Source organism: Malus domestica, chromosome 15, assembly GCF_042453785.1.
Source record: "Malus domestica chromosome 15, GDT2T_hap1".
In the NCBI taxonomy this organism is placed as follows: Eukaryota; Viridiplantae; Streptophyta; class Magnoliopsida; order Rosales; family Rosaceae; genus Malus; species Malus domestica.
Window position 1 is genome coordinate 10,885,711 of NC_091675.1, and position 14,740 is coordinate 10,900,450.

At 37.9% G+C, this 14,740-nt stretch overlaps 2 protein-coding genes across 2 annotated transcripts; one reads left to right on the top strand and one right to left on the bottom strand.

Moving 5' to 3' along the window:
* Positions 1–266: 266 nt before the first annotated feature.
* LOC103400311 (acyl-coenzyme A thioesterase 2, chloroplastic-like) lies at positions 267–4,669 on the top strand. The gene is made up of 5 exons (XM_070813874.1): positions 267–1,062; positions 1,588–1,765; positions 1,862–2,331; positions 2,952–3,080; positions 3,340–4,669. Exons 1-5 carry the CDS (start codon positions 463–465, stop codon positions 3,490–3,492), a joined length of 1,530 nt encoding a protein of 509 aa, XP_070669975.1. The 5' UTR covers positions 267–462; the 3' UTR covers positions 3,493–4,669.
* LOC103456344 (formin-like protein 1) lies at positions 3,681–8,345 on the bottom strand. The gene is made up of 4 exons (XM_017322820.3): positions 6,316–8,345; positions 6,005–6,204; positions 5,603–5,847; positions 3,681–4,733 (listed from the first exon to the last, which is right to left on the bottom strand). Exons 1-4 carry the CDS (start codon positions 7,770–7,772, stop codon positions 3,903–3,905), a joined length of 2,733 nt encoding a protein of 910 aa, XP_017178309.3. The 5' UTR covers positions 7,773–8,345; the 3' UTR covers positions 3,681–3,902.
* Between the last annotated feature and the right edge of the window lie 6,395 nt (positions 8,346–14,740).

Genomic DNA, 14,740 nt, shown 5'->3' on the forward strand with positions numbered 1-14,740 from the left:
GAAGTGCTTCCTTCAAGAAGCACATAACTGGTGCTTCTTGCAGAAAGAACTTTAACTGCTTTTGAAACCCAAAAATATTTTTCCTAAAAATTCTTTCAATCATTTTAAAACACATCCAAACAAGCTCAAATAACCAAAAATGCTTTTAAACAAATTAAAGTATTTCTGAATACGCTTGATTTATTGACCAAAAAAAAGAGCGCTTGATTTAGAAAATAAAAAAATCGACCCAATATTTATATTTTTAAATCATAAAAACACTTTTTAAGCCGCCAACGCCAACACGTCCATTTCGCGCGGCGATCGTACTAGTTACCAGAAATTAGCATCCTGCAGCTACAAAAGTGGAACGGATCCTTCCTTCCTCCCTATTCCAGTACGCACAGAATGTGACTGACGTTCTCTCTCTCTCTCTCTCTCTCTCTCTCTCTCTCTCTCTCTCTCTCCACACATAGAACCACCATGACACCACTCAGAAAACCACTTCCCCACCTCCTCTTCACCCCCAATTCCAAATCTTCATCCTTCCAATCACTCGCCTCCTACTTCACTCTCACTCCAAATCCAAACCCAACAATTTCCTCACCATACCCACCTGAATCACCCACTACCCACATACCAAATCCCACCTTCAAAATCCCACCTTTCGGTCCTATTCCGCCGCCATTCACTCAAACCAGGCCCTTCTCAGCCGCAAATTCAGACCCTTCTCAGCCAATGCCGGTTGTTTCCACCGACACTTCATCCTACGACAGTTCGCAGCCCATCGATGCCGGATCTTCGATTCGAAAACCGATCAGTTTGTGGCCTGGAATGTACAGTTCGCCTGTCACAAATGCCCTGTGGGAAGCGAGATCGGAAATGTACGGGGATGCACTGAGTGACGCGCCTCCGCAGAGTGAATTGGTGGCAAGGACTCCGGCGCAGAGCAGGACCAGTATTCTGTACAAGTTTTCGTCTGATTATAAACTGAGAGAGCAGTACAGGAACCCCTGGAATGGGATTAGGATGGGGAAATTGCTTGAGGATCTCGATGCTCTTGCTGGAACCATTGCATTCAAGGTATCAATTTAAGTCAATTATTTAAAAGATTTGTTCAATTCTTGCTGCAATGGAGTATGTTTTTGTTTGATTTCTTTCGGGTTTGGAATTCGGATTGGTAGGGAAAACAAACAGTTGATAACTCGGTTTTTGTTCTTGAATAAATTGAAGCATTAGTCCCAGAACTATTACCCAAATTTCAATTCTATCCTCGAACTGCATTATTAGATTTTGCAATTGAGAGTAAGTATTTGTTTGTTTTTTGCAGGTTTGGAATTTGGATTGTTAAGAAAAGCTGGTTAAATGGTTCCTTTAGTAAATTTAAGCATTAGTCCATGAACTATATCTTTACCCAAGTTTCGGTTTAATCCTCTAACTAAATTGTTAGATTTGTAAATGCCTGAACTTTTCGAAATGTGTAGCATTGGTTTGTGAGGCTAGCACGAATAAGCCTTCTCTGTAAAGAGTTGTATTTTTAGTTCGATTTGTAAATGAGTGTTGCCACTTCTTTAAAAATGATCCTGGTGTTTTTCTTAACTTGACCAGCACTGCTGCAATGACGATGGCACGAGAAGGCCTCTGCTATTGGTGACTGCTTCTGTTGACAAGATGGTTATGAAAAAACCTATCCTTGTCGACACGGATTTGAATATAGGCGGTGCTGTCGTATGGGTTGGGAAGTCATCCATGGAGATTCAGCTGGAAGTGACTCAATCTTTGCAGGGTACTGAAGTTTACATAACCAAATATTGTAGTTTCTTGTTGCTAAAATATATCAGATTTATTTATCATGTGCTGACTATCGAAACTTGACTTGCAGGATCCTCCTACACATCAGAGTCTGCTGCTCTTGTTGCAAACTTCACATTTGTAGCCCGTGATTCTAAGTCTGGAAAATCAGCTCCGGTTAACCAGATATCGCCTGAGACTCAGAGAGAAAAATTGCTCTGGGAAGAAGCAGATAAGAGGAATAAAATGAGGAAAAAGAAGAGAGCTGAACATAAAACAGATACTGAAAACCAGGACACAGACAGACTCAACGCCCTGTTAGCCGAAGGTCGAGTTTTCTGTGACATGCCAGCACTGGCAGACCGAGACAGCATTCTAATAAGGGATACTTGCCTCCAGAACTCCTTTATTTGCCAGCCACAGCAGAGGAACATCCATGGTCGGATCTTTGGAGGATTTTTGATGCGAAGAGCATTTGAAATTGCCTTCTCAACAACATATGCATTTGCTGGTGTAGCACCACACTTCCTGGAAGTTGATCATGTTGATTTTGTTAGACCTGTAAGTAACTGAGCCTATTACCTATCAAAATCTTATAATCCAACTTGAATGGTACCATGAGCATTGTTTTAATTCTCTGTCTGTCTAGAGACATATCATGCTGAATAAGTATCATTTTAGGATAACACAGGATATAAATAAACACATTAGTTTATGATTGAAAACTATCGCACTTATTGATTGTACTATGAGCAAACATGAGCTCTTGCTATTGGTTTCTTTGTTTTTCCCCTATCTGATTCGGGGAGTATGTCACTCAGTTCCCTTGTTCCCTTCTACTAATAGGAGTCCAATATGGTTGTGTATATACCGAATTGTAACGCAACAATGGAATGACATATTTTCTTCGGTTAATTATTAGTAAATGCTGCATCCAAAGTTAATCTGCAGTCTTGTTATTCTCTTTGTATGTGATCATGGCTTCGATAACCTTTTAATCTGATATTGAGTTGTGTTCTTCCCTTGTTATACTTCATGTGGTTAGATTGTAACTTGTGAACTGCCCCTCCACATAGCAAAAGAATGATTTAGAAAATAGTATCTGGGAATACAAACTGAACTGATACACCAAATAATGGTCTGGTTTGGGGGGATTAATGATATTTACTTTGCTGATGCAGGTCGATGTAGGAAACTTTCTCCGGTTGAAGTCTTGTGTTCTCTATACAGAACTTGAGAACCCAGCTGAACCTCTAATAAATGTGGAAGTCGTTGCTCATGTTACACAGCCTGAGCTTAGGTCCAGTGAGGTGAGTACCTGAGTTAGCAATAACATTCTGAAGGCAGCTTTTTCACCAAGCCTTCCAAATGAATCTATTCCTTGCCATTTTCTCTCATCTCTGTAAAAAAAATTCTCCAGGCAGATATCGTATCTCAAATTGTACGAAAGATGAAATGCTTTCCGTAGGAATTACAAAAGGAAAATCCTTTCCCTGCTTTACTAAAGCTTCGATCTGGGAACATGTAGATACTTAAATTTCGTTTTATGTCTGCTATATGTTTGAGCAGGTATCAAACAAATTCTACTTCACATTCTCTGTCCCTCCTGAAGTCATGAAGGATGGGATCCGGATTCGGAATGTAGTTCCTGCTACGGAAGAGGAAGCATGGCGGGTGATTGAACGAATGGATGCTGAGAACTCCCAGTTTGCTGCATTGTGAGCTTGGCAAGGAGGGAAGGCAAGCATCAGAGGAAAACCCTCCAGTTAAGTGAAGCCATTTTTGTGTAAATTTGAGCAGAGCATCAATAATCTTTGCACATTTTGTATTTAACTCTAATATTTCAAAAATCAAATGCAAAAGATGAGAGAATTGGGAATAAAAAATATAAAAAAAGAAGAAGTCTGCAGTTGGTGAACCACAAGCTTTAAATATAACTAAATAAATTTACACATCAGACCAAAATATTGTGCTGCTACAACTTATTACATCTTCTGATCTAATTTCCTCTATATATATATTACACAAGATGAACAATTCCAAAATCTTGTGTGTATTATATATAAAGTACAAGGAAGGGTGCTTAACCTAAGACGGTAATCAATCCATCAAAAGCTCCAGCCAGCGTAAAATCAAGCACTATGTCGAAGCACGGTTTCATCATCCGAGGAACCATAATGCTGCTTTGCACCGAGCTCTGGAAAAAACGGTGGAAGGGTTGCATTCGGAACCCTGGGGAATTGACGGGCTGACCCAACTATAGTTCTTTCATTAACTTTTCCGACCACCTTGCACGCCTGATCTAGAATAGAAAGAAAATCTCTCACCACCGTGAAAATTCGGAAGGGATGAGCTTCTTCCCTTACCGAGTTCCCATGGAAATATTCTGTTAAGTCCTTTACCATAGAGAATGCAACTTTCTCTTGAGCTTGAATCCTTACAATTTCTACCCCTGCCTTGTTCAAGAACCCGCTCATGGACTCGAAGAACTTTTTGCTACTCTCCTTCGATGCACTGCCTTCGATCAATTTTACAACTTCTGCTATTTTCGTAATTCCAGCAGCAATTTTTGCAACTTCATTGCTAAGTACATCTGAATCCATCGTAGCAGCCTTCTTTACACTGGTGAGCTCCCCACTCAATCCTGAAACAACTTGCAGGCCAAGCTTCCTAAACTCGACATCATCCCGGAAGGAAGTTTGTTGGCTTTCCTCAGCTATTTGATTCTGATTCATGCCTGAGAGACGAGAACCTTCAGCTCTGATGATTTCCTGCACAACAAAATGTAAGAGAGTAGTTTTCCCATCTGTTCCCTTCACATCTACAAGCTTGAGAAGTGTGTCTAGCTTGAAGGCATGGGCATCGCCACGGTTAGTGCCAACATTCATCCGGTTCCCAGTTTTGAGCACCGCTTCAAGAAGCTTCAGGAACATTTTGCTGTTCCTTAATTCTTCGCAAGCTGCCTGTATTAAGGGAGTTATATCAGAAGTAGCTGGTAATATTTATGCAGAATAACTCGGGCAAAGTTGAGAAGCATATGTAAATATGAATTGCAAGAAAACTACATAACTTTCGTATAGGCCTATGAAATTGACATTACTTGAGATGACTGAAATAGTTCAGTAACATGTATTACAATTAATACCATAATTCACACCATAAAATTAGACAGAACTCATTTTTTGCAATCATATAAACATGTTTACTGAACTCTTTTAGTTTTCTGTTTACAGTCAGGTTCTACGATATGGTAAACAGAGATATTGAATACAGCAGACAGGCCAATCATCCTTTTGAGCAGCACAATGCCCACAGTTGTAACAATCACCAAGTTCTTTAAACCACGTTAATCAGATTTCAAGAACAAGATGATGAAAAAAAATCCGCATCCTGAACAGCGTACAACACGAGACAGAATTAACTGGCTAGGATTAGCACTAATAGTTAAATTGATTGGACCATAACGAAAATCGAAAAAGGATTAACTGGAACTGGAAGTGGAAAGTGACCAAGAGAAGATGACCAGAACCAAACACGACAATAAACTGAACATAGTTCAAAATCAGTTCCTTTGTACAAAAATTTTAAAATAAAAGAGGGAAGGCACCCAAAAAATAATACTTTTTAACTGTTCAACTTTTTGATTTGTATAAAGATCATGAGGCATGAACTCAAGTCTTTCTGCCCATCATCAACGACAGGAGGGTTTGAATTTAAACAGATAGATGCTCATTAGCTACCTCCAACAAGATATTTGAGGATGAGAATGAATCAACAAAATAGATATTATTGCACTGTCGAATGATAAGTAAAAAGAGACTACAAGATTTACCCCCACAGTCTCGAAAGACCTTTTCAGATAATCTACTTCTGAATCAAAATTGGCAATGTAGAGCATTGCATCCACCCTCTTAAACGCGAAAGGTATATCGAGCACCGCCTTCAGAAATTTCTCAGCTGGGCCAAGCTTAAAAGGTGATTCATCTTTGAACTCTCTTAGTTTCCGTTCTTCCTCTTTGGTTGGAGCCATCTTTAATAGACTTTCAAGAAGTTCTGTCCCAAGTCCATCTGAATTACCTGCTTGCAAAATTTACAAAAGTTCATATAAATGCAAACAAATTCAATCAAACTTCATTTCGGAACTTGAATTGCGATGTGCAACATCACTAATTCAAGATGAACATGTTAAAATTGGACAAAATGCAATAAGCAAGCATCTAATATCACTACTTACCTTCCAAAAGCGCTTCACAGACTTCATCAATGGTAACATTAAGCGCCCTCAACAAAATTGCAATGTTCTGAGACTTCTTCGGATCAAGCACACGGTTCTCCTGATTCACAGAAGGAAGAATCTGTCGCCGGACATTGTCATTCGGTGTCAAACCCGAATTGTTTACCATAAACAATGTCTCAATCATCTCCTCATTCAACCTGCAACACAAAATTCACTAAAAGGCAAATGCAACAAAAAGCTAAAGGATCCGACTTTTAGCGCCGGAAATTGACAGAAAAGAAACGGCCAAGAGTTTGTTCTTGTCTTACTGAAAAGAGCTGGATTTCAAGTGATCCCACACCATGGCGCGGTCTGAGCTGGCCCTAACTTTATCCCAATGTAAAGGTTTCAGCTTTGGCTTTGTTGGAGTCTCATCATTCTTTTCCACCATCTCGTTGCTCTCTGAACTTTCACCCGCCAAAATGGGTCCCGAATTCTGAGGCACAGCCGGCCGGGATGGAGTGATAAGAACCGGTGGCCCTGTGTTGCGACTTGGACCCGCCGGGGCTTCCCAAAACCTCGGTGGTGGCAGTGGCGGAGGCGGAGGTGGAAGTCTTACCGGAACAAAACTCTTATTTCTCTCTGGAGAGTGGTTCTTCAGCCCGATAAGGTCAGAATTTCTTGAGGACGACGAAGAGAAGCATGGGGACGATGACACTGGTATCGGAGGAGGCCGCGACGGAGCTGAGAAATTGATTACTAAGTCCGGCGACTTCGATTTCAAGCTTCTGGGGCTCAAATTCAACGCCGGCGAGACCGTGTGAGACCAAGAACTTGCTGGGGAAGCAGATTTCGAACATGGGTATGACGCAGTTCTCGAATTGAAGCTTCTACTTCCGATGTTTACGCCATCGACGGCTTTAAACACTCTGTCAGGGCTTGTTATTCTTCCGCTACCATGTTTGGGACTCGCGGAAGACCCTCTGGGAGAAAAGAACTCCTCTTCATCATCATCGGAACCCAGTTGGGAATTCTTGAAGCTCCGTCTGAAATTGTGCTTGGGAAGTGGCGGAAGCGGCTTCAGCTCCGGCGAGCCCAGTCTCTGATACGGCGGCGAGGCAGAGTGGCTCGACACCCCGAACGCCAAGCCCGCATTGCTCGTGTTTGCAACGTTTTCCTCGTCGGTTCCTTGTCGGGGACTAACTAAGGTTCCGAGGTAGAGGAACTCTCTGCTGGTATTGGGCGTACTACTACGATGATTGTGAACCGCGTCGGAGGAGGCGGTGTTTGGCGGGAACAGACGGAGACTGTCGTTTCTGGAGGCCTTATCGTCGGGTATGGTAGGGTTAGGCTGCCGGCGTCGACGGTAGTACAGAAATGCGGCGGCGGAGGCGATGAGGATGAAGGCAGTGACAGAAACAGAGATGGCGATGGCAATGACGTGGCGGTGGGAAGAGGAGGAGGAGGAGGAGTTTTTGGGTAAGAGGATAGAGGAAATGTTGGCGGGGAAGGAGGTGAGGGAAGTAGGGGAGGGAGGGGGCGGTGGGGAGTGAGAGGAGGAGGAGGGAAAGAAAGGTTTTAGGGGAGGGGTTGAGGAGGAGGAAGAGAAGGGTAGTTTGGGAATTTGGGTTGGGTGGGACTGGGGAGAGAAGAATGGAGGTTGGGTTGGAGGGGAAGACTCTAAGGGGAAAAAGGGCTGGTGGAGGAGGTGGCGGTAACAAGTGGCGGTGGTGGTGAAGTAGAGCAACGTGAGCAAGAGGATCATCAGCAGACTGAGAGGTGGCATTGTGGTGGTTGGAGTTCAAAAGCGTCTTTATTTTACAGTGCTTTGTTGTAGGAAAAGAACGTTGTAGCTCTGAGAGCTAGAGAGAGAGAGAGAGAGTAAGAGAGGGGAAAAGAGTCTACATGGTCATGGCGGTGGCGGTGGCGGTTGTGAGCAGAAGAAACAAAAGAGAATGGTAGTTGTCCAGATTTCAGGCCATTACAGTGACCTACTACTCCTTTCGCTTTCAGTTTTCACCTATGGAGAGACCGAGAGAGAGAGAAAGAGAGAGAAATACGGTAAGAAAAGTGGAGGTGATAATTATGAGCCTGTAAACTCAGAGAAGAAAGGTAAAGACGATAGCTTGCAGTACAGAGATTTTTCTATGATCGGTACACAAGATGATACATCATGTGTTATTATACAAATGATGAAATATACATGCTAAAAAGTTAATACCTTAAAAAATAAAATTTTTCATCACTTCTATTAAAACATGTGATGTATCAATTGTGTTTCCGTCGCAATGAAAATATTTTCTCTGCAGTAGGGAGCGGGAGAGAGTAGAGAGAGAAAGAGATTAAAATTTGCGAGAGACAGAAATGCCTAGCTTTTATTGGGATTTGGAGTTTTCTTTTGGCTGTGCCATTGTGTGAAAGATTCTTGCAATTATCACACAACTCGCTCACTGCACTGCTGAAGATTCAGGATTCCACATTTGCATTAGCTGTTTTACAATTTTTCTTTTCTTATCTTTTCACATCTCAAACTTTTTCTAAAATACTCCCAATTATCTTATATCGCGAAAATTTTAACCGTTAAATCATTGCTTCGGAAGCAAGTAGATTTTAATGAAGGTTGCACAACTTGAGAAAAGTGGTAAAATTTTGAGCTTGTTCTGGTACTGTCACAGTGTCACTGATCACTGGTAACTGAGATAAAAGGAAAGAAGGGAAAAGCCTTTTTATGAGGGGACGAGGGGATCCCACGGATCTTTAGTGCGAGGGGGACGTTTGTCCACTGGGTGCCTGCCTGTGGCCACCTCACCACCTGGTGACTGGTGCTCCGTGGTGTCTCGTGCGGAGCGGCTGAGGAGGAGTGAGATGAGGTGAGGTGAGGCTTTTCGATTTTTGAATATTCATTAATATTTTTCTGGTGTTACAAAAACCAAATGATTAGCAAAACTTTTGTTTGTTAATCTGCGTTTGATGATAGTTTAATCAGGCATTACATTATCTAAGCTTTTTATCGAGACAAATAAAGTTAAACAACATCAATTGGAGTGGAGTGGGGTCGTATCTTTGTTTAAAAAGTATTTATTTATGCTTTTAAAATCTTCTTTGTAAGAATAAACACAAATTCTCCTTAGATTCTTTCATATAAAGTGAACGCATCCAATATTATTTTGCTTATTTTGTTTATGGTAATATAGTTTAATCATCAACCTAACAATCTTTAGCAATTTTAAACAGGAAAGAGATCTCATTCGGATCTCTCACACCAAGTCCTCAGGATCCGGCAATTCGGACCCTTGAAATTTGATTCAATAGTTACAAACAGAAGGCCCTCTAGAAGTTATAATAATTGTACTTGTTTGATCAAATTTCAATGGTCCGGATCTTCGGATCCCTAGGACTTGGTGGGAGAGATCCGGAGGGGATCTCTTCCCTTTTAAACACATATGGAGCCCCATTGCATAAACATTATGATCTCTAATATCTGAACTAAATTCAACTAAAAGACGGAAAAAAGACTATTTAGTCTTTTATTATAAAAAAAAAAATTATGGGCTGTAGTTTCACAAAATTAAATTAAATTTTGTTGTTTTTTTTATTAAGGCATTACCTAATTTTAGCATATATCTAATACTAAAAATTTGAAAAAAAACAATAAAAACCTCTCTTCTCACTCCCACTCCCACCTTCTCTCTCTCCCTCTCTCCCTCCCCATTTTAAAAACAAAATATAAAACGTTAACACACAAAAAAAACAGTGTGTAGGTAGATAACACTCAGTACTACAGTCTGGTAATATTTTTCTTCACTTTAAAGTGAGAGGTTTTAAGTTCGAATCTCGTAGATGACAAATTCGATACCAAATTAGGATTTTCATTATGTGGCTTAACCGAACTTCCTATTCTATTAGTGTAAAAATATCGATGTATTAAAAAAAATTGTAGGCATATGCTAGTTATATTAAAAATATCAATTTATAAGATGATAAATAAATAGTAAAGGGTGACAACTAAATCGTAAATGTGAGGCCCCAAATCAAGTCAAACCAAAAATTACCATTTTGGTTTGACTGAGAATTTGCCACCCTATTTCCTTGCATATTGTCCTCTATTTTTTTTCATGTCGGTAATGTATCATCAATAATATCCTAAAAAATAAACAAAAATGGAAGGGTAAATGAAAAATGAAAAAGTTTTTGGCAGCCTTCAGAATTTGGTATGGATAATGGATCATAGACTACTTGTTGGGACCATCCGGTGGTGGCTTTTAGTAGCTATATATATCTTCCATTATACCCGTAACGCTGCCAAACTATATTTACATGATACTAAAGTAGTTGCGGGATTTAATATATCTATATATACAAATATATTATATATGTGTGTGTACTCTTCTTGGCATATTTTTTTATACAATTTTTTATACACGTTTTTGTAAGGTTCATTCTGCAATGCATTTTAAAGATCATATAAAAAAAATTCAAAATCTAAAACCATATGACCATTGGATTAAATTTAGTGTTTCTTTACAAAACCGTATTCGTTCATTTCCTTCATTGATTTTCGATTTGTCTGATTTTTTATAAAGATGATCTATCAATAATGTTATAAAATGTAGACCAATCGGATAATTGAAATAAATTACAAAATACGAGTGTCACGAATCTGTCCCTTGATATTTTCTACAAAAGCGCAAGCGGTTAACAAAAACTCAAAAGTGTTTTTTGCTTAAAGAATATAGATAAAACAACAAAACTAAACTTATGAGAATCTTAGTTTTGACCCAAGCCATCAATTGCTAAATATAAATTTTAAAGCCCTTTATTTACACTTTACTAGTTTACGTAAAAACAAATTAATTATTAGACCTTAAAAAAGATCGATAATTTATATTTTGAAATTGAGGTTTTTTTGTTTTGAACAAACAAAATTATTTACACTAAGAAAGTAGGGGAGTAAGCTAAACCTTACAATGGGCTAGTAATAATATAGTTCAAATTCGTCTTTATCAAGAATTGAACCTAAAACCTTTCACTTATAAGTAAAGAGGAATATCATTAGACCGTAGTTCTAAGTGACATATTTTGAAATTGAGTTAGGTTCTTTCATGTGGAACCGGATCCCCTCTAGAGCCCAATAATATGAGCCTAAGGATAAAATGATACGGACCATTGAAATTTGATATAACGACTACAAACAGATAATTTTTCTAAAAATTATAATAATTGTAACCGTTAGATCAAATTTCAAAAAATCAAATCAAATGATTATTGGGTTCAAATTATTGGGATCGGTTCCCTTTCATGCATACACCTACTTCAAAATGCTACAAAGAAAAAATTAAATAAATATAAAAACAAACAATTTACGAGTCGTTATGGGGTATATAACCCTAAAAACACTAGCTGGGGAGATGGGGATCCACTGGAACACAATTAAGAGTGTTGTTACAATAATTAATAGGTCGGTCCATCAAATTATTAATGTTGCTGTATACTGTTCAAGTCATGAAGTAGTGTGTTATATATGATCTGAACCAATTTGTCCACAAACAGTTTTTAGGAGAGACATTAAATATTAGGACGTACGATCTACTACACATTCAAATACGTACTCCCTATTTTTTTTCTTCAGTACAACGCTATATTTTACGTTAAAGGGATGAGAGAGTTTGGTTTAGCCACACAATGAGTAATCTAATTTGATATCGAATTGGTCATCCACGAGATTCAAACCTAAAACCTTTCACTTATAAGTAAAGATGAATATTACCAGATCGTAATACTGAGTAACTACTCTCCACTCTTCTTTTGTGAATGAAAATGCAAATTCTAACGTACGACATTATTTGTATGCATGTACGCGCGAACCAACGCTACATTCAAGCGTTTAAGCAGACAAGCATGCTCATACGTATGCACGCGTTATAGACCATGCATGCAGGAAGAGAAAAGAGAGATATAGGGGTGGCCATCCCTTCAATAATATATGAAAGGATGGCATGCTCATGACTCATGAGACATGAGTTGTGGCTTTGAGATCGACTGAAAGCAAATATGGTAACACGTAAACCCTAATTAACAAATTAAACTTGTCTATATATATGCTTTTAAAAAACATGAAAGAAAATGACTCCTCACCACCACCATGCATCTTGTATAAAGTTAAAACCAAGTCGCTTTCTATCATTCAATGCCGAATTCAAGTACCACAAAACGCATTTTACGTTATGGCCAAAACTTACACACAAACATAAAAGAGAGAAAGAAACAAAACAAACAAAACAATGGCCACTCCCACTCCCACCCCCACGCCGACGTACTACTCAATTAATTTACAGTTTTTTTTTTTTGTTCAAATCCATTAATTTACGTTGAAACAACCAAACCAAACAAGCAAACAAAATCTTGATCATTCGGTTCCTCCCACGAAATTACCCAACAATATTACAAAGTTAAAACACTTGCATGTCAATGTGACATCTCACAAATAAACTACTAGTCGTAGTATAATATTATAACGGTGTTTTCGTGTCATGTAATTAAGTCGCTAGTCGTCGAAACGTCGGCAAATTGGAGATAAGGCAAAAGTAGTCAAAAGTGTAGGCTATGCCAAGCCGTACAAACTTTATACATATATACAGTGAGTGACTGCATGCATGGCACAGTTTACAGATAAGATTCTTTTCCCTCGTTTTTTTCTCTTCTCTTCCCTCTCCTTGAACGGTCACAGTTAAGTCACGTCAATATTTTATATTAATTTTTTATAAAAAAAGAAAAACAAAATAAAAAAAATTAGAGGAGGGGAGAGAATCCTAGTCCCACAGTTTAAATGCGTGGTTCACGCATGATTTGACCTCCTCACCTCACAGACAAGAGATTTTTTTAATATGACCGGCACAATGAATAGTACATCACATGTCATTATACAAATGGTGAGATATCTATACTAAAAAGTTAATACTTTAAAAAATAAAATTTTTCACCATTTACATAAAAATATATAATGTATCGTCTGTATTCCCGTCGTAATAAAAAATTTCTCCTCACAGACGTCCTCAGAACTTGAAACGCGTCGTGCTCCTCTCTCTCTCTGACTTAGTCTGACTCTGCCATACCACATTAAACTGATAAAGAGAACTATTCTCCAGCTGCTGTAAAACTGTACAATGTATATATCAGATTGCTTATGGAGAGGGATTCCCTTTTTTTTTTAAAATGGGAACACGCTTCCTATCGTTATATTGGTTTTAATAAAATTGTGAGGTTAAGATTAAAACACAAGCCATACAATCTTAATCACATAATTTCATTAAAAGTTAAATCCAACGGTGGAGAGTATATTCTCATTTTTTTTTAAAATAGGGATCCCTCCCCTTAAGCAATATGTGTGTGTGTATCAAATTTGCTTGCTCGGCCTGCTCTCAAAACACTCTACTTAAAATGAATCTCATATTAATCGGGAGAATAATTTTATACAGCTCATAAGTAAGTTTGATTACTTTTTATTATAAATTGATTTTATAGTGGAATATTAATTTTGTAATGGTATCATAGCCAAGTTTACGCACTTCAAATCATCCTGTTGTGTTGTCCACTTATTAAGTTTCAATATTCATCATAACTAAAAAGACATTTTAAGAATGAATACATTGATAGAAGAATAGACATTGCATGATAAAAAATTATGTTACTTTTCATATTGCACATCAATTTTATAATGAAACATCTCCCTCCTCTCTCTCTCTCTCTCTCATGAAAATTTCCGGAATGTAACAAATTTCTATGTTAGCATTTCTCTATTCACGTTCAATTGCATGTTACAATCTCTCGAAATTCCATCATGTCTTTTGTATTTTACTTTACAATAGCACAAGTTCCCTGATAACAACCTATTTTTATGTTTCATTTTTTTGTATCAATCTTTTTATATTTTTTTTCTTATTGGTTTTTAATTTTTTTTAATTTTATTTAAATCCACATGACACAATTCGATTGGTTTTCTAGTCCCACGTTTGTGTCACATTATCACTAACGAAAATGACCGGCACGGAAAATTTGACAAAACACGAAATTGACTAATTCAAAACAAAAAGGACTAAAATGATGCATTTGCAAAACATAAAAGATAATGGGTGACAAAGTGCCGACACATATTGAGCAAGTGATCATTTTACTGTGTAGCTTTTCTAGCTTAATACGAATTGAGTATGATTAGTTGTTAATATTAATACATTAACTAATATTTGATTAAGCTTAATCGATACAACTTTTTATTGGATAAACCAGACGCACAAAAGGCATGTTTGTATAGTGGCGTAGTACTACTGTGTACAACTTGGAAAACTGGCCCACAAGTACATGTATTCAATCATTTTTGAGAAATATTTTAAAACACTATCGCTGATATTATTATTTAACTTAAATTATAACATATGTATTTATTTTATATAAATATATCTTAAAAAGTGAGATACATCGATTTATAGCTAAATCATAAAATGGTACATCACGTAACAACTATTCCAAAAAGTGGGAACACATAAAATAACATGCAATTAGCTTGCCTTCATTATTTAGTTTTTTTTTTAACAAACGATATTATCTACATTAAAAGAGTGGGGGAGTAGGTTGAGCCTCACAATGAGATAGTAAAAATGAAGTTCCAATTCGCTTTTAAAGAGAATCCGTCCTAAGACCCCACTAGACCATAATTTTGGGCCTTCATTATTTAGTAATAAACTTGTGATTTTGCTTTGT